At 35.7% G+C, this 21,732-nt stretch overlaps 1 protein-coding gene across 2 annotated transcripts in view; it reads right to left on the minus strand.

Moving 5' to 3' along the window:
* Positions 1–21,732, minus strand: part of HDAC1 (histone deacetylase 1) — a 229,221-nt gene that overhangs the window by 11,068 nt on the left and 196,421 nt on the right. For both annotated transcript variants that reach the window (XM_090395692.1, XM_090395694.1), the window contains exon 11: positions 10,707–10,943. In XM_090395692.1, the coding sequence (XP_090251818.1) occupies positions 10,707–10,943 (237 nt within the window). The remainder of the gene's footprint in view (positions 1–10,706; positions 10,944–21,732) is intronic.

Genomic DNA, 21,732 nt, shown 5'->3' on the forward strand with positions numbered 1-21,732 from the left:
TACCATTAGCTATTTTACTATTAGCAAGCCTATTAAGAATCTGTAATTAGGCTTATTTATTAGGTGGAGACAAATTCCCCCACTCAGATGATGAACCTAAATAGATCTCCATAGGCTGCTCTCGTGGTGTAGCTATTTCCTGTATCCGATTAAACTGTCACTTTTTTACAGTATTAGTCCAAAAACCCTGCACTAAAGACCAAACATGGAACTTTTTCAAGTCACTTCAGGCATCCACTAACAGGGCAGTGGTCTCTGAAATCTATATCACCCCTTACACATCAACAAATGCAGTATCCCCAAAAGAGTTCCATAATACTGGCTATAATAACTTGTATTTCCTTTGGTCTGTGTGGCTAATTTTTTCTCATAATCTGATTTTTACCTCTTGCTCTGCTGGTTGCCCTTCTGGCCTGAGCTTTATACTGCTAATGAGCAGACTACTCATGATTATGCAGTACTGTGTCCTTCAAGCATTCCTTCCTTTGCAGTTTTTTAGGCACTGTCACAAGCTTTCTCCTAAGTTTGCTGGATCTCCTATTCTGCAATTCTATATATACACTGCTCAATAAAATTAATGAAACATTTAAAGAAGCATGACAAAACTTCGTTTGGTCATGTACAATAGAATAACAATATGTAGAAACAGCAAGAAAAGTGAGAAGTTGGCATAATATGCTTGAAAATATGATTGCATAATATAAGTATGATATGATCCTCTCTAATTGCTAACTGCTTAGGGGGGGGGGGGGGTGTCTGTGGCAAGAAATCCCATTCTTCCACCAGAGCAGGCTTTCACCAAGTAACTGAAGCAGTGACTGTCAGTGTACAATGCAATGCCAAAAGTTGTCCTACAGATATCTGATCAGATGTAAGTCTGGTAATCATGCTGGCCATGACAGTTGTGATACAAGAAGTCAACATGCCACTTTTGCCTGCAACAGTCTGCCATATCAAAGTATTACCACCTCAATGATCACTTGCCATAACTCAAGGTGTGACTAACCAACTACTAAAGCCAAAAAAATGGGAACGAAAGTGATTTGGCTGCAACCCATATTTTTATAGGCATAAGAAATTTTTATTGTGCGCAAACCTGTTGAGCGATAGAACAATTCTATTGGATACTCAGAATCTGCATGCCTATTATAATGGAATATTCACAAGAAACATTTTATTCTGTTAATTTTGTCAAGGATATAACTTCTACAATTCATTTCTGAAAATTCCATTCATTTAGTAACCTTCCAGAACAACTCCATGATTACTTTCCCCAGTGTGAGGCAAAGTTCGATTAAAGAAAAATCCTCTGATCCTATAACAAGATCGAGCAGCAAAACCCCAAGTCCTTTCCATTACTTGCTGTTTCAGATAATTCTCTTAGTAGCTGCATAATCCACTTCCTTCCTACCAATCTGTGACTCCATAATAATTAATCACTTCCACTCACTGAACCAATCTCCTAATGCAGGCCATCCACATCTTTCTTATATAGTGAAACCTGTGGAGTATTCATAACTAAAAATTCACACATATGCCACAGTAATTAACTTTTTAATATTTTGTCCTACAGATATCTGATCAAATGTAAGTCTGGTAATCATGCTGGCCATGACAGTTGTGATACAAGAAGTCAACATGCCACTTTTGCCTGCAACGCAACATCAAAGTATTATCACCTCAATGATCACTTGCCAAGTATCACAAGTATCATAAGACATCACCAGTACAGTTAATAAACAATAGGAATTAACATTCAAAAAAAAAAAAAAACAACATTAATGCGCATGCTTACATTGGAATCCCTCTATGTAGACAGTAGCATGTTTAAGGATTAAAAACTATTGGGCTGTAATTAAATTAAATTAAAATATAACTGGAAAAATTTATTTTATACAATTGCAGATAACAGTTTCCCAGATTTCCCTGAAGCTTTACTATCATGTAAGGCTTCAGCAGTTTCTTTATACAAACACTCATACTTTTATATGCTATGTATTAGCTTGGTGTTTTGCTACTGGATCCTGTGGTTAGCATTTCCAACTCCATGTTGTGTGAGGCCAGATTTTAGAGGTTTGATAAGATGGAAGTGGTCTTGATGTTCAGAGCTGTGTTTATTTACAGATCTTCCTGTTTGTCCATAATAAGACAAGTTACAAGAATGGGCACTTCATATATGCCAGATAGCATCATCTACATCTATCTTCTTACCATCTACAACTGGGTAGCCTTATATGCACTGCCATCCAAAATCATGCTCCCTGCCGAACTATGATTATTAGTTTCAAATCTCACTAATGCCAAAAATCTACCCTTATTTCCTGATGCTTCTGATATTTACATATATGAGTGTGTGTGTGTGTGATATACATTTGTCCATTGAGTACACACACACACACACACACACACACACACACACACACACACACACACACACACACACACACACACACACACTCAATGGACAAAACATTAGATACCAACCTAATAGCATGTTAATCCTCTAGTGCAGTGTTTCTCAAAGTGTGGTACGCATACCCCTGGGGGGGTATGTGAAAAGTCTTCAGGGGGAATACATGTCAATTTTCGGCTATGCATCATTAACGCACGGAATCATTATTAAGAAAAAAAGAATTAATTTAAACGTATATTTCTTAATGAATTATATATTGAGGAAAATATATTAAATTATATTATGTATGAATTCTCCTACTCAAATTGCGAGTTACTATTGCCCTGACATGAACGTAAGGGCAATAGTAACTCATTCCCTGCGGTAAATAACATGCCTTCTACAACAGCTACTACACTGCAGATGCACGAAAAACAATTAGTTTTATTGTGTCCCTGAATAAGGTACAGACATTTGCAGGCTGTATAATATTTTTTCTCCACAAATAGTGCAATTAGAGATAACTGGGATAAAAACAGCACTAACTAATGAATCACATGTCCTGTCCAACAGAAACTGCTGTATAGACTCAAGCAAAACCATATGTTGCACTGGCAACATATGGTTTTGTTTGACACCACCTCGTCGTAAACGTGTTAAAACTAAGAAATATATTTCTTAAAACAAAGAAAGTTCTGAAGCCCTACTACACAGACCAAACTTAAACCGCAACGACGTTCTTACTATTCCAAAAGTATGGGAAATTATCATACAAAATTGTGTTAAATCCTTTTTTTTTTTTTTTTTTTTTGTAACACGTTATGCATGTTTAATGAGATTCTATTGTAATCGTGCACCCTAACTGTATGTTATTCCTATTATTGTTTTAAACTACTGTATTGATGATGTCCTAAAATACTTAGGATGAAATATTTACAATTAAATAATTTTCACTGTGGTTAATACATGTGTTTCTTTTAATTAAGAAATATATAGTGAATGTGTTTCAAATATTATGAATTTCGGTTGAAGAGAATTAGCATTTCAACTCAATTGTTGAAATGAGAGCCAATTCACTTGTCAGCTTGCTTTTTTCATTGGGTCGCACAATCTTTTGTTAATACTGCACCAATCACATGCAAGTCTTCATAGCTGCTCTATCTCTACTGGCCTACAAATCGACAAACTTTTGTTTCCATATAGAAATGAAGTCTTTCATGCTCTGCTTTCCCTTCTCAGTCATTTGTGGAGGATTGTTCATTACGTATCTCAAGTCTTGTAAATTACTGGTAAGTTTTGCTTGAAATAATGGGAAAGAAGATGAAGCTATTTGCGTATTATCAAAGTATGCACACAAGGAAACTGTTATTGATGCCAAAAGTAGCGATAGCGAATAGGAGCTTCTTGGTAAGTCATACCATTTTCAGTTTTTTCCTGAAAACTTTTGTTTCCGAAAATCCCCACATATATCCTGCACCACGATTGTTTTGCTTTAATTTTGGGGAGAAAATGGAAATGCAAGTTATATTCGAGTAAATACAGTAATTTTTTTAGCTTTTAAATGCATAAGTATGGATCATAGGTTAAAGATTGGATTTATAAAACACACAAAAGAGAGCAATATAGCAGATACAAGTAGCTTTAAGCAACAAGAAAATGGTTGATATTGTATCCCTCTTATTGATGATAATTATTTAAATTAAGTAAACATTTATAGTATCTTTATAAATTTTGTTCTATTAATATAAATCATATTTTTTTGTTTACATGTACATCTAAATTCAAATAAAATAGACCTTTACAATGAAAAATACTTTTTATTTATTATTATTATTTTGATAAGGGGGGTACATGGATATCTGAAGTTTGAGAAACACTGCTCTAGTGTGAATAAACCTGTACTCTCTGTAGCATTTACACTGCCGGAGGTCATTCCAGCTATGCCTGTTGCAGCATTGTCCATAACTGCACCTTAGACATCAGTCCCAATGAGTGTTCCTTGAACCATGCCTGGGTAGTTGTGGCTCAGTGGGGTAGTGCACTGTCCTATTGAAACATACCATCAGCTGCAGGATGTGCAAAGGCCATAAGTGATCAGCCAGCACATTCTGGTAGCTCACAGCATTTAAGTACCTCTCTAGACACACTAAGGGATCTAATGTGTCACATGAGAAGACTCCCCCAACCATCACAGAGCCACACCTCTTAATTTAATTTCCAGCTTAAACTAGGAGGAGCTTGTTATTAATCTCCCTATTCCATGATGTTGACACTGGTAATATAGTAATATTTCCTTTATAATCTACTTATAATAAGTGTAAGGACTGGCCATATGATGGTATCTTAGGGGAATGAAACAAAGAAGACAAAAACAGATGAGACCTTTCTGAGTAACAAATACAAAATGTTATAATCAGGAAAAAACAGGACTAGTATTCAACACAAAACATCAGCAATATCTATTTGATATTGCTTAAGGATCAAAGCTGTATAACTGAGAGACTTCCACATTGCCTTTAAAGGAATGTAGAGAACACACCAGGGCTTCTGACCTAATGTGCAATCCTCACCTTTGCATGGTGCTCCCTGTTAGGTATCTACCTGGATACTGAATGAAAGGGGGATGGACTAGCAATTTGGGATTTAGCCAACCACAATATAAAATGATGATACAGTATGACAGGATTTCATACCAGTTGGGGTGTCGCCTGGTTAAACAAGGCCCATATTGTTTTCGCAAGGGGACACCGGGCGAACAGTAACTGGTGAGATATTTCTGAGCAATAAATACAAAATGTTATATTCAGCAATAATAAAAATCAGGGAAAAGAAGGAGTAGCCATAGTATTCAACACTAAATACGGGGCTAATATTCTTGAATGGCAGGCAATATTAAGTAGAGTGATGTGGGCAAATATCAGAATGGGGAACTAGACAATGAGACTTATTTGTGCCTATGGTCCCATAGAAGGTTCTACTAAGGAAGAAGTGGAGGAATTTTTTTAAGGCTTTAGAGAAAGCAACTGACACAATGAAAAAGGAAAAATTGGTCTCTGTTGGGAATCAATAGCAGAGTAGGAAATGATTGTCAGACATGCAAAAATATTTTTGGAAAATCAGGAGAAAAGAGCAAAGCTAATAATAATGGCAATTACCTGTTGGATTTCTGCTCAAGACATGGACTGGTTTATTAGTAACACAATGTTACAACATAAAAATGTGCAAAAATTCACATGAAGAGAAGAGGCAAGAAATAAGAAGTCTCATTGACCATGTTATTATTGATAGTCATGTTTTCTCACTGGTGCAGAACACTAGAGTGTACCGAGAATTTGAAATTGGAAGTGATTGCCATTTACTCTTGAGCAGCTCTCAGATGTAAACTGTAGAGTAAAATACACAAACATTATTCAAGAAAAAATGAAAGAGTTTGAGAACAGGAGCCAAACCTTGGAGATTCAAATCCTGAAGAAAACACTGACAGATTCAGCCAAGACACATGGGGTGACATTATCTGCAAGGATAGAAAAATCAGAACTCCATGGTAGACACAGGAAGTACAACAGTTACTGAAGGAAAAGAAAAACATATCAAAATTTGCTGGCAAATAAGTCAGCTTGTGCTCTTAGAGAATACAGACAAATGTAAGAATGCTAAACACTGTAAAACTAACTAAACAAAAGTCATGGGAAGCCTTTGGTAAGATCATAGAAAATAAATATCAAGAAGATGGCAAAATATTCTGTAAAAGGAATTAGAGATGGTAAAGGTGACCTGGTGAAAAAGATACCATGAATATGGAGTAATTACTTTGAAAAATTGCTAAATGAAACAATCAGTAACAGCAGCACAGTAATACAAAAAACACTCAACAGGTAAGCATATCCATACTTGAAGGCATCAAAAGACTGAAATGTGGAAAGGCAGCGAGAGTAGATGATATTCGACCAAAAATACTCAAGTACGGAGGTTTAAAAGTTTTACAGTGGCTGCAATGCATAGTTTAGAAGACCTAGACAGGTGAAAAAATTCCAGATGACAGGAGTAAAGCTCTCGTAGTATCCAAACATAAAAAGGAAAATAAAACTGAAGGTGAGAATTACAAGGGTATTTCCCTACTGAGTGTTCCTGGTAAGATTTATGCGTGTGTACTTGAGAAACAGATCAGAAGGAATGTGGAAATGGAAGCTTGGTGAAGAACAAACTGGATTCAGGCCAAATAGAGGCTGTCAGGATCAGATTTTCACTTTATGACAATAGCTAAGAAATCACTGGAATATAAAAAAGATCTGTATTTAAGTTTTGTAGATCTGGAAAAGGCATATGACAAGTTGCCAAGAAAAAAGCTATTCAAAATACTACAGGTTGTATGGTATCAATGGAGCATTATATCAAGCAATAGTTAGTCTTTATTTGAGTTGTAAGTCAGCAGTTAGAATTGAAGGAAGTACAGGAATATGGTTTTATGTTAAATCTGGTGTTGTAATAGATATATTATGAACACTAGCAATAAGGCAGAAGCATTAAAAATATCAACTGCATTGTGAATGGAGAACCTATAGAACAAGTGAAACATTTCAGCTACTTAGGCACGATTTTAGGCAATTTTTCGTGAAGCTATGTTAATAAACAACAAAATCAACAAAGCTGGTATGGTAGGAAATCAAATGAATAAGAGAGAAATTAGTTAAAACACTTAAGTAGCTGTATTCAAGACAGTGTTCAAACACATTTTAACTTACATATGAGAGCTGGGTTAGAAATAAAACACTTGACTAAAGAGTCATGAGAAAAATTAGAGGCGTGAACAGATGGCATCGGTGGCAATATCATATTAAAAACAAGATTATGATTAGGAAAGAACTCTTAACATTGTTAGCATCCAGTAATGTTTTAGCAGAGCTAATCTCAGATGGTATTAAACAGAACGGGAGAGGAAAGATTAGAAAAACAAGTGTTCTCTGCCAGATTGGCAGGAAAAAGACCCAGAGGAAGAAAAGCACCTTAGAAGATAAAAATATAAGATTTGATAATGTTGGAGTCTTGACAGGTAACAGATTGATTTGGAAAAAAATTGTAGATAGGAAGTTAGCAATGATGTAAGTTTTTCATGTAGTACTATCATATCCTGTACATATCAGGAATTTGATATCAAATAGTGATGTGGGCAAATATCAGAAGGGTGAACTGCATAATGAGACACTTTTAGTCCCACAGAAGTTCTTTACTAAGGAATAAATGGAGGAATTTTTTGAGGCATAAGAGAAGGCAGCTGGCATAATGCAAAAGGAAATGCTAGTCCTTGTAGAAAATGATTACCAGATATATAATAATGTTCTAGTAAAATTTGGAGAAAAGACAAAAGCTAATATTAATGGTAAGTACCTGTTGGATTTCTGTTCAGTACATGGACTAGTTATTACTAACTTATGCTTCAACATAAAAATGTGCACAAAGTCACTTGGAGAGAAGATGTAAAACTAAAAAAAGTCTAAACGACTATGTTATTATTGATAACGATGTCTTCCCACTGGTTCATGACATGAAAATTCATGAGGATTTGAAATTGGAAGTGATCACTATTTAGTTTTGAGCAGGATAAAGTTGAATTTCATATTGAAAAGAAGAGTGTGTAAGAAAGTATTAAAACGAATCAAGGCAGAACGGCTTTCAAAGTTGAACTGTAAACTTAAATACACAAACATCATTAAAAAAATAGACCTTGGGGATTCAGAGGCAAACCCTAAAGAAAGCGTTGACTGTTTCAGCTAGATTGGCATGTACAGAGTTTGTTAGTGAGGATAGAAAAATCAGAACTCCATATTGGACTCAGGAAGTTAGTCAGTCCAGAAAAAGAAGAAAGCATATGAAAACATATTGAAAGTTCATGGCAAGCAAGTCAACTTGTGCTCTTCTAGAATATACACAAAAATGCAATAACACTATGTGATAAGAACTTAGAAAATAAATACCAGGAAGGTGGGAAAATATTCTGGAACATATTGAAAAAGCTTATAGAGGAAACAATACTATAAAGGAGACATGAAGATAAAGATATTCTAAATGTCTGAATAATTATTTTGAAAGATTGGTATATGAAATAAGCAGTGTCAGCATGATGGCAGAAAATTCCAAACAGGAATGCAGTCAGAAATATATATCCATACTTGAAGTGTGGAAAAAGTCATCAAAAACCTGAAACGGAAAGACAGCTGGAGTAAATGCTCAAATATGGAGGTATAAAAGTTTGACAGTGGCTGCATTGCATAATTCAAAAGGTCAAATTCCAGATGGTGAAGAACAATCTGGATTTAGGTCAAATAGAGGTTGTCAGGATCAGATTTTCACTGTAAGACAAATCTTGGTGAATATAACAAGGTGCCAAGAGGAATTGAGTGAGCAGTTGTGTGTGACAAGGTTGTTAAACATTATGATGGAAAGTGGTATTAAATATGATATCAACAATGGCAATGTTAATCTTAGCTCTTTACTTTATGCAAATGACATCATCTGTTATACTTTTGAATAAATACAATACAAGTCTGTAAAATTCGCTGAATAAATTTGGCATGGAAATCAGCAATATATAAAGACAAAACATTGAAAACATGAACTGTATCCTGAATGGAGAACTCATAAAACATTTCAGCTATCCAGGCACAATTTTAGTGAAGAGCTAAATTTAGTATGGAAATAGCCAACAGAATTAGTAAAGATGGTATGATAGGAAGTCAGATGAATAAATTTATATTAAAGAAGAAAAACAAGTCCATATTTTGTGTCCAAATTCAATTCATTAACTTTCATGAATTGAATGTTAGATATAGGTCATAAATAGATAAATGCATAATTTATGTAAGGTATATAAATGATAGCAGTATCTATCTTCTGGCTGTTGCTTCCTTGGAAAATAGTACTACTAGGGTACCTAGACAGTCTTGACAAAGAAATGAGAAAGATACACTTGGATTGGAGAAGTGAAAAACCTTATGTTTTGCTAGCAACAGATGGAGCCTTTTCTGTGACTGGAGGTGTTAATGATTTGGCAATAAAAATTGTTGACCGTGTAAACCACGTCATAACTGATTTCATAATATGTGAGACTGAAGTTCTACAACTTCAGTAAAGTAACAGAGAAAGGGATAGAGGCATACAGAAAAAAATTTTGAGAAAAGTTACAGATGAACTGACAGGATTTGATACATTCATTTGGCCAAATATGCCTTAGAACATTCTGGTAATCAGGGAACGGCAATTCTTCTCTATTACTCTACGAGCCTTCTGCAAATCATACCAAAGAAGACATGAGCTTAATTTGAGAAACAAATTCAGATGAGGGGCATCAGTTAAATGTGTTCTAAAGTGTTAATTTTAAATGATTTATGGGCAAAAACAGTGTCCCAAATAACTCAAAGCTCCTGAAATTTATCAGTGTATCTGGTACAGCTAGATGTGTGTGGAAATTCAGTCAGAATAATGTGATAAAAAACAGACTTTGGTCATCCATTAAAAAAGTGCAAGTTTGAATAAACATGTCGATTACACTACCGCTGTGCAATCTAAACTATACCTGTCCATAGTTTCTCCTAGCCACAAACAGATATAGTTCATGGACAAAACCTCTAATACAAATTCAAGCACATAAGCATCATGCTTCTAAAAGTGGTGTGTTTATATAGAAGAAAAATGTTTGTATGATATAAGTATAATAGTTACTACTTCTCTTTATAAAGAGACTTCTGTGCAACCATTATATAGTATGCTAGATGAATCTGTTCAAATCAAGATGTCATTCATCTTAGTATGTCAATGATAATCCTTGTATTATCACTGTACTTTATGCATCCACCAAATTACATATTTTGTGTTAAATTTTATGAATTGAATGAGCCTATTTATTGCTTCATTTACACAAAGTACTTAACTTATTTGCTTCAACACTGGTAACTACATGGAGTAAAAATTAGCCATGGTATATTTGTTAACAAAAACTTATAAACTGACCAGGCCGAGAACTGAACACGATTACAATAAATCAGGCAACCATGTTATTCCGCTCGTGGTGACACCTGACTAGTGAGACAGCACAAAATGTTTCAAGCCCTAGGTATAGTAAAACTTAAGCGCAATCAATTCTCACCAAATTTAGCAAACAGTGTTATTAAAACACAAGAACTCCAACCAAGGCACAATTTTATTCTAAAGGAAATTTACTATAGGAAACCAGTCACGCTAATAAACAATTTGTGTGGTCTCTATGAATTTGGCATGGTGAGAATCAACTGTAAACTTCATAAATTGCTACTGTCATCACCTTTACTATCTTCGTCTCTTTTACTGGATTCTTTTTCTGGCTTTTCGACATCATCAATTTTCTGTTTCTTCTTTGGGCGATGGGATTTAATATCTCTTCTTCCATCCTCATCATCACTGTCAGAGAATTCTTCTTCACATGCAATTCTTTTTTCTGATGCTCGTATACTTATTCTTTCATCGGGATCTTGCTTATCTTCATCTTCACTCTCTTGATCGATGGAATCTTCAGGAATAGCTAAAAAAAGAAAATGAATAATTAGCGCATTCATCCCAAATAGAGCTAGCTTGGGATCATAGCAATTAGAAATAAGATAGATTTAATGTCAGTTAGGTTAAGGAGGGGATGAAGAATCACATGCCTGGCAAATCAATCAAGGGTCAGGAAAAGGTGGCAGTTGTAACCTGGCATTAGCAAGGTGTCGGACTCCGTAACTGCACCTATAATACTCCAGAAGCCATAGATATTATGTCATGGCTAGATATTACGTCATGCTTCACATGCATCAATAACTGAATGCCTTTAGCTTCTTGCTATAGGAATGATGATGACAACTCTAAGTCAGATTCCCATCTAGCCACTGCAATGATACCATTCACACCTAATGCAGTGCTGGCTGGAGTTGCTTTTGTACTGTTATGTTGCAATTGCCCTAGCAATTGCAACATAACAGTACAACATAACAGGCCACTAGAACAGAAGCATCAAGTCAGCTGTGATGTGTGGGCACCAAATCATTCACAGACAACCTAGGTACTGGTTGGGTGTTGTGCTTAGAAGAGCGGCCAACATACTGCAATCTGTTGGAACTCATCCATTGACTCCTTAACTTCTGTATTCTTTAATTTTATTTCTTCTTCTTAGCAAATAATAGTCACAAGGTAAAGCAAAATGTCTAAAGGAATTACACACATTACACCAGTGGTAGAAGAGGAGATGGCCTGTCTATCGTGTTAATATAATGCTCGTTAAACAAGAAATCATGTTATCTCAACGTTACAAAGTTGCAATGTTGTTTCATGATTACAATGTTAAACTGACTTTCTGCTGATGTATAAGAGTTCCAAGTTATTACATCTACCAAAACCATCACATCCTGTGAAAAGCCAAGAGTTTAAGAAATTCACTGCTCTTGCAGCATTTGTTGGTCAGATGGTTTGAAAGTCTGGGGAAATTTGCATGTCTGAACACACACACACACAAAAAAAAAAATGTTGAAAAAAGAAGAGCACATAAATCAGGATTAGCCTTCCATACAACAAACACAGGCCACCAAGTAGTTTAACAAGAAACAGAATGTCATATATTATATTGATCATAATTGTTTTAAAAGAAAGTTTTAAGAAGCCTCTGAAATGCTCCAGATCTCCTAACAATGTAATAAAACCAAGGCCTACACAAAGTTTGGTGTGCTTTCATCAAAAATCTAACAACTGCTCACCTGGGATACGACATGCATCATGCCACAGAATATGATGGCAACAAATAGCATTACTCCAACATGTATAGAGCAATTAATGTAACATTTTTTGTCTGGTAACATCTGCTATATATAGTTAATACAGGTAACCCTCGTATAACGCAGATGTTAGGTTCCATAGAAATGACGCGTTATATAAATCGCGTTATGCGAGACTCAGATCACAGAAAAAGTAAGGTTAGGTTCCGAAAGCGTTTTTTTTTTTAAAGATTATATAAACAATGACATATCCAACAAAAAATATTTTTTTATTTAATTCAGGTAATTCATGTAAGTTAAGAAAACATAAACTTATAAAAATACAAATTGTACATAAACTTCATTGCACATAATACATAAATGTTTTAGGCAAAATAAAATAAAGTGCACATTTTAATTGTCATCACCGTCTTCAAAACTAATATTTCATAGATGTTCTTTATTTACGAGTGGCCGGACGTCATCATCACTTGAAATCTCATTGCATACTTCGGCTGGTTTAATTATCAAGAAGTCAGTAATAAGACCTTGCTTACCACTGTACTGCAATTTTTATTAAGTTCATAATATGGAGCTAAACAAATATCCAATTGTCTCGTGAATTTTCTGGAGCGATGCATTGAGAGATCATTATCAGTAAAATAACTTTCTTGCCAAGCTCAATCCTTCTGCTAATTTCTTTAAACTGAATTCTTTAACGGATTCATCACAATCAGAATCTTCAGCATAACTTTCTCTGCCATTTGGTTCGACGTTGTCAATTAATTCACTAATTTAATTTCCAACCATATCGCAAAAGCTCTCTAAGTGGCCATTACTATAAAAATACTTTTTTTACATAAAAAAAAAACATTACATATTGTAACTCAGCTGGAGATAAACACAGTTATGATTTTTAATGCACTTTCCTGGCAGAAAACGAAGACAATAAGCACTTTATATGGTAAACAATTGATGTAAATGTGTGCTAAAGGGTATTTCCCCTAATATAAATCCACTACTCATAACTACATGCATGATACGGTCAGACGCAAATAAAATTTGATTTTTAAGTCAAGCTTTGAAAAAATAAAGGGTTTCAACAATTTGTAGAATGCATTATATCGAAACCACGTTGTATAAGGGTTACCTGTATTTTATAAGTTTTTGCATCCAGTGGTGATGTCCAAGCTTCATAAGTCCAACGACTTATGAAACTTGGGGTGATGTTGTTTTTAACGTTACTCTTGTTATTGTTATTAGTATATGAACTCATCTCAAATGGATCAAAGGCTTATTCAGGGAGGACTCTTTGTAAGGGTAATAAAATGACTAGATACCCAAATACCTTGCAATTCCTAATGATACATTTGCAAGATCCACTAGCAGCTAATTCCAATCACCCACCATGCACCTGAGAAGATCCCACGTACTTTCTGACCAAGCATTTCTCACTCCACCTGCTATGAGCTGCAAAATTTCCCTTGGCTATGCTACCAATTATATATATATTTGGTTTAATCCTTTACCCAAGTGTAAGCAAAAAAAATTTGCACCTGAAGTATTTTCAGAACTGGGGCAACTCGTGGTAAAGGTGGAGTAAGTTCTGATCACTTAGTATCTCCCATAATGCAAAGCACATCACCTCGTGGACATGTAAGGTCCCTGTTATTTTCGCCATGGAACCAGGGTGAACACTACCCAAACCGGTTTCGACCTTTATTGAGGTCTCATCAGTGTGAGCCAGACGCAGAGGTGGTGATAGTAAGGTGGAAGTAATGCAGAAGTCATATCACCATATACCAGTTGCCAAAAGGTGTCAACACCTTATTAAAATTCTCTGGATTAGAGATAGTTGATAGAAGTTTTTTTCACTTGGCTATGCTACCAATTATATATAGCTGGTTTAATCCTTTATCCAAGTGTAAGCAAACAAAGTTTGCACCTGAAGTAATTTCGGGACTGAGGCAACTCGTGGTAAAGGTGGAGTAAGTTCTGATCACTTGCATATCTCCCATAATGTAAAGCACATCTTCCTGCTATGTATTAAGGGAAGGGACACTACTCAGACTGGTTTTGACCTTTATTGAGGTCTCATCAGTGTGAGCCAGATCCAGAGGTGGAAGTAATGCAGAAGTCATATCAGCATACACATATCACCTTTACCACGAGTTGCCCCAGATCTGAAAATACTTCAGGGTCAAACTATATGGATTTCAACTTTGGAAAATGGTAAAAGTCACATGGAGCTAAGTCTAGCGAGTAAGGTGGATGCAGTGGAAAACTCCCACTTTACTGAGAATGAAAAAAGAAAGAATGAGCAAGTCAAAATTGAAGGCAATGCTGATAGTCTTTTTTTATATCAATGGCCTGGTAATGGTTGAATGGGTACCAGAGGGTCAGACAGTTAACCAACATTATTACCTTGAGGTTCTGGCCAAACTTAGAGAATGAGAGAAGAAACCGATCTGTGGAAGAACAATGCTTGGATTCTCCATCAGGACAATGCTCCAGCCCACAGTGCACTGTCTGTAAAGCAGTATCTGGCTGATAAGAAGATTCCAGTGTTGGACTTACTCCATGTGACCTTTTTTCCAAAGTTGAAATCCACATTGAAGAGCACCCATTTTCAGTCAGTAGATGAGGTAAGGGAGAAAACAGCAGCACTACTGAAGCAGATAACACCTGATGACTTGCAGCACTATTTCCAACAATGGAAAATTCGTATGCCACAGTGTATAGATAGAGGAGGAGAGTATGTTGAAGGGGATAACAATTAAGTTGTACAATTGTAATAATAAACCACATTTTTGCAACCAGTCTCGTTATTTAATAGCCATGCATCGTATATAAATGATAAATAAGAGTGGAGATAATATGCATCCCTGTCTTACCCCCAATTTTTTAAGTATCGCTGTCACTTTCACTATTTTGAAGTTTGTCCATATTACTCAACTACTGTCTTCAAATCAAGAAGATTGGTACTTTTTCAGTTCTCTGAAGTTTGATTTCCATCCATTAATACTCCTTATACCGATGGTTGCTATCTTCAGTTCTTCTATTATTGGGTTTCTTCTTCCTTTTCTAGATGTTGAGTTGGATCTTGTTCCAGTAGCTCCGCTTTTCACTGGCTCCCTGGCATAAACAGTAGGGGTCATTGTCTAACTGGGTGATGCCCCAGCCAGCATGAAATCTTATCCCATTGTATCATCATATGCATTTGTGCTTTAAGTCAATAGAGTACGAATGGGTGGCTAAATTCCAAATTGCCAGCTCCTCCTCATTTGTTAAGTAGATACCTATTAACAGGGATGTAACACATGAAGGTCAGAATTGGACATTAGGTCAGAAGCCCCAGTCAGTTCTCTGCATTCCTGAAAGATTTTTTGGAGGTCTTGTCCCACTTATCTGGCTTTGACCTTTAAAGCAACCCCTTTGTCTTTTTAAAATAATCATGGCTTCAGCTTAATTATCCAAAAATTATAAATAACCTTGATAAAATAATTGTGGGGCCAGGCAAAAAGAACAACAAAAAACAAGTGGTTATTTTACATACATATATATCAATTTTTTGAGCAGAGGAGGGGGCATTTAACTGAAAGGGGTGGTTAAGGATCAAAGCTGTATAACTGAGAGGAGACCTCCACATAGCCTATAAAGGAATGTGAAAAATCGACCATGTCTTCTGACCTAATGTCCAATCCTCACTTTCTCATGGTGCACCGTGTTAGGTATCTACCTGAATACTGAACAAACGAGGATGGGCTAGAAATTTGGGATTTGGCTGACAAAATCGTATTCTTACTGGCTTAAACCACAATATAAAATGATGGTACAAATCATCGCCTAGTTAAATAAGGTCCCTGTTCTTTTCGCCATGAAACCAGGGTGAACAGTGAAAAGTCAGCTACTGGAACAAATCCTGAAGCACACACCAACTCAATATCACCAGAGGTAAAGGTGACATGAAAATGGTGAAAAAGATACCATAGATGTATGGAGTAATTACTTTGAAAAACTGATAAACGAAACAATCAGTGACAGCACAGTAATAAAAAAACACTCAACAGGTATGCAATCAGGAATACATATCCATACTTGAAGTAGAAAAGCCATCAAAAATCTGAAATGTGGAAGAGCAGTGGGATTAGATGATATTCGACCAGAAATGCTCAAGTATGGAGGTATAAAAGTCTTATACATCCATAGGTATAAGACTGAACTATGCGGGTGGCTGCACTGCATAGTTCAGAAGGCCTGAACAGATGAAGAAATTCCAGATGATTGGAGTAAAGCTCTCATAGTATCCATACATAAAACTAAAGGTGAGAATACAGTGGTACTTCCCTACTGAGTATTTGTGGTAAGATTTATGCAAGTATACTTGAGAAAGATTGTGGAATGGAAACTTGGTTAAGAACAAGTGGATTCAAGCCAAATAGAGACTGTCAGGATCAGATTTTCACTTTACGACAAATAGTTGAGAAATCATGTGAATATAACAAAGACCTGTATTTAATTTTGTAGATTGGAAAAGGCATATGACAAGGTGCAGAGAGAGAGAGAGAGAGAGAGAGAGAGAGAGAGAGAGAGAGGTTATTCAAAACTACAGTTGTATAGAGTCAATGGGGCATTATATCAAGCAATACTTCGTCCTTATTTGAATAGTAAGTCAACAGTTAGAACTGAAGGAAGTACAGGAATATGGTTTTATGTTAAATCTGGTGTGAGACAAGGTACATTATACCCTCTGTTATTCATTATTTATATTGAACACATTATGAAGTGTTGGACTGTGATAGAGTGGAATTTTATGAACTCCTATCTTATCACAATCTAACATGGGTTTCCAAACAAAAAAGGGAAATAAATACAGTAAATTGCCTTTAAGTGTAATATAAGTAATATGTATATATATATATATATATGTGTGTGTCAAGCATGTTCTGTTATGAAAGGGTAAATAAGTATATATTTTGTGCCATTCGCGAATGAGGTTAAATTAATATTGAAAGTGTAAAACATTACCAGAGCTTTATAAAATAACATGTATAAAAGAATTATGGAATGTAAGCACAAATTCAACAGTTGGGGGGGGGGGGGGGGGTGAAGCCCAAAGGTCATGGAGCTGTACGCGAGGGAGCGGCTCGCCCCAAGCAAACAACGTGACTTCAGCGTACGTGCGATAGTGGGGGAGAGGATGGACGACATGATGTAATAACACGTGAGAGTTGGCTGGACATCGAAAAGGGCGAGAAACGCCGCAAAGAAAAGAGGGAAATATAAGGGTCATGCGACCCTGAAACAAGGCTCTTTTTTGTTCCTGGATCTCCTGTGTGTTCGTCTCTCATGGTGGTGAAGGGTGCCAGTGCCCCGTACTGGAGGTATTCCGATTAAGGCAGTCATGGGTCTCGGCGGCAGTATCTCTGCGGAAAAAAGCAAGTCCGGCTGTCCACAGAAGGCCAGTTTCCTGTGAACCTATGATGTAACAAAGAACCATAGGGGAAGATAAGCAGACTTTGTTTGTGTTTCACTGAATACGAATGAAAGATTTGTGCTACGTTAATATGTTATAAAAGGGAACATTAATGATATAGGATAAGGTTGTATTGCTTTCACTTTAAAAGGATATTGAATTTATTTTTATTGTCTGTCGATGTGTTAAAGTTCGCTTTTATACTGAATGAAATTAAGGATATGTTTAGAGTAAAGAATTGACAAATTATAAAGAGATTGTGAAAGATATGAATGTTATCTTGAGTAGTCTGACAGAGCTACGGAGTTTTGGAATAACTGTGATAATAATACATTAGAGAGTGTTAATATAGTTCTTACTTTAGATAGCTGCTACATAATATGTTATGAGTATAATAGTAGTGTTTGAATGTTTTATGCTTTGTGTGGATCTCCCTTAAGATGGGATTTGAATTAATGTTATTAAGTGTATCTATTTTTGAGAATTAATAAACCTTGCTTTTGATTCTAACAAAGACTTTTTGTGATTTCTGGAATCCGATGCACTGCTTATAAAATATTAATGTGAACCTGTGCAGGATATTAGGAAAGGGTATATTTTGGCCACGTCTGCAGAGTTGATAGGTATCATTAAGTACTATCCAGAGATTACCTCTTGGTTGTTAATATTAATAATCTAATAGCGCTAAGTGGCGCAGCGAAACAAATAAATTTCTTGGCGTTTGACGAGGGGTAAATCTCGGACACTCTGATACTGCCTCGATCTCGAGGAAATTCCATTGTCCCTCAGAGGTACCACGTGTTACCCGATAAAGTGTATTACGGAGATATAGCACAAAGGTTGAAAATAGTTGTAATAAAGAAGAAGGCGACACAACAGAAGGAAAGTGGTATTAAACCTGATATGAAAATTCGAGATGTTAATCTCAGCTCTTTACTTTATACAGATGATGTTATATTTCTAAATAAATCTGCTACACATCTGCAAGATTCCCTGACTAATTGAATAACTGTTGTAATAGATATGGTATGAAGGTCAGCAATAACAAGACAAAGACAATAAAAATAGGCAGAAGCACTGAAAATATCAACTGCATTGTGAATGGAAATCCTATAGAACAAATAAAACATTTCAGGTACTCAGGCATGATTTTTAATGAAGATGGTAAATTAATTATGGAAATAGACAACAATCAACAAAGCTGGTATGGTAGGAAGTCAACTGAATAAATTTATATGGAATAAGAGAGAAATCAGTAAAAACACTAAATTAGCTGTATACAAGACAGTGTTCAAACAAATTTTAACTTATGGATCTGAGAGAGCTGGATTAGAAATAAAACACTTGACCAAAGACTAGTGGCTGTAGTTATGAGAGTCCTGAGAAAGACTAGGGGTGAACAGATTGCATCAATGGCAATATCATATTAAAAATGAGGATATTAGGAAAGAACTTGACATTGTTTGCATCCCAGGAATGTGTTAGCAAAGCTAATCTCAGGTAGTATGTCGCATGGAATGGGATAGATTAGCAAAACAAGTATTCTCTGCCAGGTTGGCAGATAAAAGACACAGAGGAAGACCAAGATATAGGTGGATTAATACAGTAAAAAGTACCTTAGAAGACAGAAATATAATATCTAATAATGTGGATGTCTTGACAGGTAACAGATTGATTTGGAAGAAATTGTAAATAGGAAGTTAGTATTGATGTGACTTTTTCATGTAGTACCATCATATCCTGTACACCCCTTGATGGTAGATGTCAGGAATTTGATGATGAGTTCCATTTCTGTTTCTAGCTACTGAACAAATGCCAATTTAACAGCCTATCAAAATTAATAGTAAGTTTTTAAAAAAAAATAAATAAATAATATATATATATATATATATATTTTATAATCTGACTCAAAATCCGAGAATTATAACAAATTGAGATTTATTTGATACGCAACATGTTTCGTCGGGATCAACGTCATCAGGTGTTAAGAACATAGAAAGCTATTAAAAGACACTGAAAAAAACATTGAGACACTCTAAAGCTATAAAATCAACTTACAGTTATTATGAACTTGAGCTATTGAGTGTTAAAGTTCTTTTGTTATACACCTGTGCATGTGTGGTTCCCCGAGATCTCCGGTATCGGATAGTAGAGCTGATAGAGTCAGACAAATTATAGCTGAGATTATTGTTCATATGAAGAGGGTCCAAGGTAATTTCCTTTGACTCGACAATGCGGCGTTCTACCTCATCGTGGCAAATGTGCAGGTTTGAAGTTGTTGTCCAATTTACTTCATGCTGGTGGCTTTCGTTATTTGTGTTTATTGAAAACAGGACATGGCCTAATAGGGCAGTAGCCGTGGTTCTCTTGTAAGCAATCTCTCTCTGGTGTTTCTTGAGACGTAGGAGGATAGATTTCTCCGTTTGGCCGTAGTAAGGTTTTCTGCACTCACATGCGATTTTGTATACGCCTGGGAATTGTAGAAGGTTGTGAGTTTGTATGTAATTGCTGAAACTTGATATTATTTTTGGAAGAGTCGAGAAGCATGTTTGTATGTTAAACTTCTTTAAGATTCTACTCAGTTTTTTGGATAGTGTGCTGATATATGGCAAGGAGATATAACCTTTGGAGTCGTCCTGTGTATCTACGTTGACTGGAATAATTGTTTTAATATTTTTTAAAGAGTAGCCATTGCTTTTAAAGGTCCATTTAAGATGTTGTAGTTCTTTTTTTAGTTCTTCATCTGACAGTACAGCTCTTGCACAATTCGCTAGAGTTGATATAATACCCAACTTCTGCGCTGGATGGTGATGTGAGGACGCATGCAGATACCTGTCCGTGTGTGTCGGCTTTTTAAATATAGAGACTTTTATTGACTCAGGCATCTTGGTGAGTTTAATATCTAGGAAACTATTTTCTTCAATCTCCATGGTCAATTTGATATCTTGATGGAGGTTGTTTAAGTGGTTGAGAAAACTGTGAAGATTTTCAACATGTTCCCATATGAGGAATACATCGTCCACATATCTAAGCCAAATTCTTGGTTTTAAACTAGAAGAGGAGATTGCCCCTTTTGTTCAAAATCCTCAAAAAAAATTTGGCTAATATAGGAGAGAGGGGGGCTTCCCATTGCTAATCCTCTGACCTGTTTATAAAGTTTACTTTCAAATTCAAAATAGCCAGAGTTTACACAGTGAGATAGTAGGGAGAACATTTTATTTGAAATTTTGTTCTTTAAAATATGGAGAACTTCTTGTGTTGGAATGTTGGTGCTACCACATCAAAGCTCACCATGATGTCAGAAGACTTGAGTTTTAAGTCCTTGATTTTAGAGACAAAATCTGTTGAGTTTTTAATATAAGATTTTCCCGCATAAGCTTTTAACGATGACGCCAGATATTTAAATAACCTGTAGGTGGGTGGGTCAATGCTGTCTACTATAGGTCTCAGTGGGTAGTTTTCTTTATGTACCTTAGGCAGACCATATAGCCTTAGTGTAAAGAACGGATGGAAAGCCGTGTATTTCGTGGCATTTCTGTGGTCTTTTGTAGGAGATTATTGGTTCTATGTGTATTTTGCTTGCTGGATCCCTCTCAATTTCTGAATAACTATCCGACTCTAACAATGTTAAGATTTTTTCTCGATAGTCTATTTTATCTTTAACTACAGTTGCATTCCCCTTATCAGCTTTTAAGATGCCGATGTCCTTGTTATTCCTTAGATTTTTAATTGCTAGTCTCTCGCCAGGGGATATATTATCAGAAGGAGGTTTTGCATTGTTGATTGCAAGAATTGTTTCTATGTGAAGTAAACTCTCGTCTGCGGTAGGAAGTAGCGAAGCTGCTTTCTCCATCTTAGCTAAAATTAGTTCTTTGGGAATGCATAAACATAATACTTTCACAATCGTATCTTTTTTACAACCATATTCTTTCATCCTTCTCCCCCTAAAAAAGTATACATGGTTACTGTCTTACAATTTCTGTCAAAAGATTATAAAAAATAATTAAATGCCACTGCTGTAGTTGTATATTATGAAAAGGTTTATATAATTCATAACAGTTTCGATTTGTAATAAGCAACTGAATAGGATGGGGGGGAGGCAAACAGCATCA

Source organism: Typopeltis vanoorti, chromosome 7 (assembly GCF_054136105.1).
Source record: "Typopeltis vanoorti isolate ZY-2024b chromosome 7, IOZ_Tvanoo_1.0, whole genome shotgun sequence".
Lineage (NCBI taxonomy): Eukaryota > Metazoa > Arthropoda > Arachnida > Uropygi > Thelyphonidae > Typopeltis > Typopeltis vanoorti.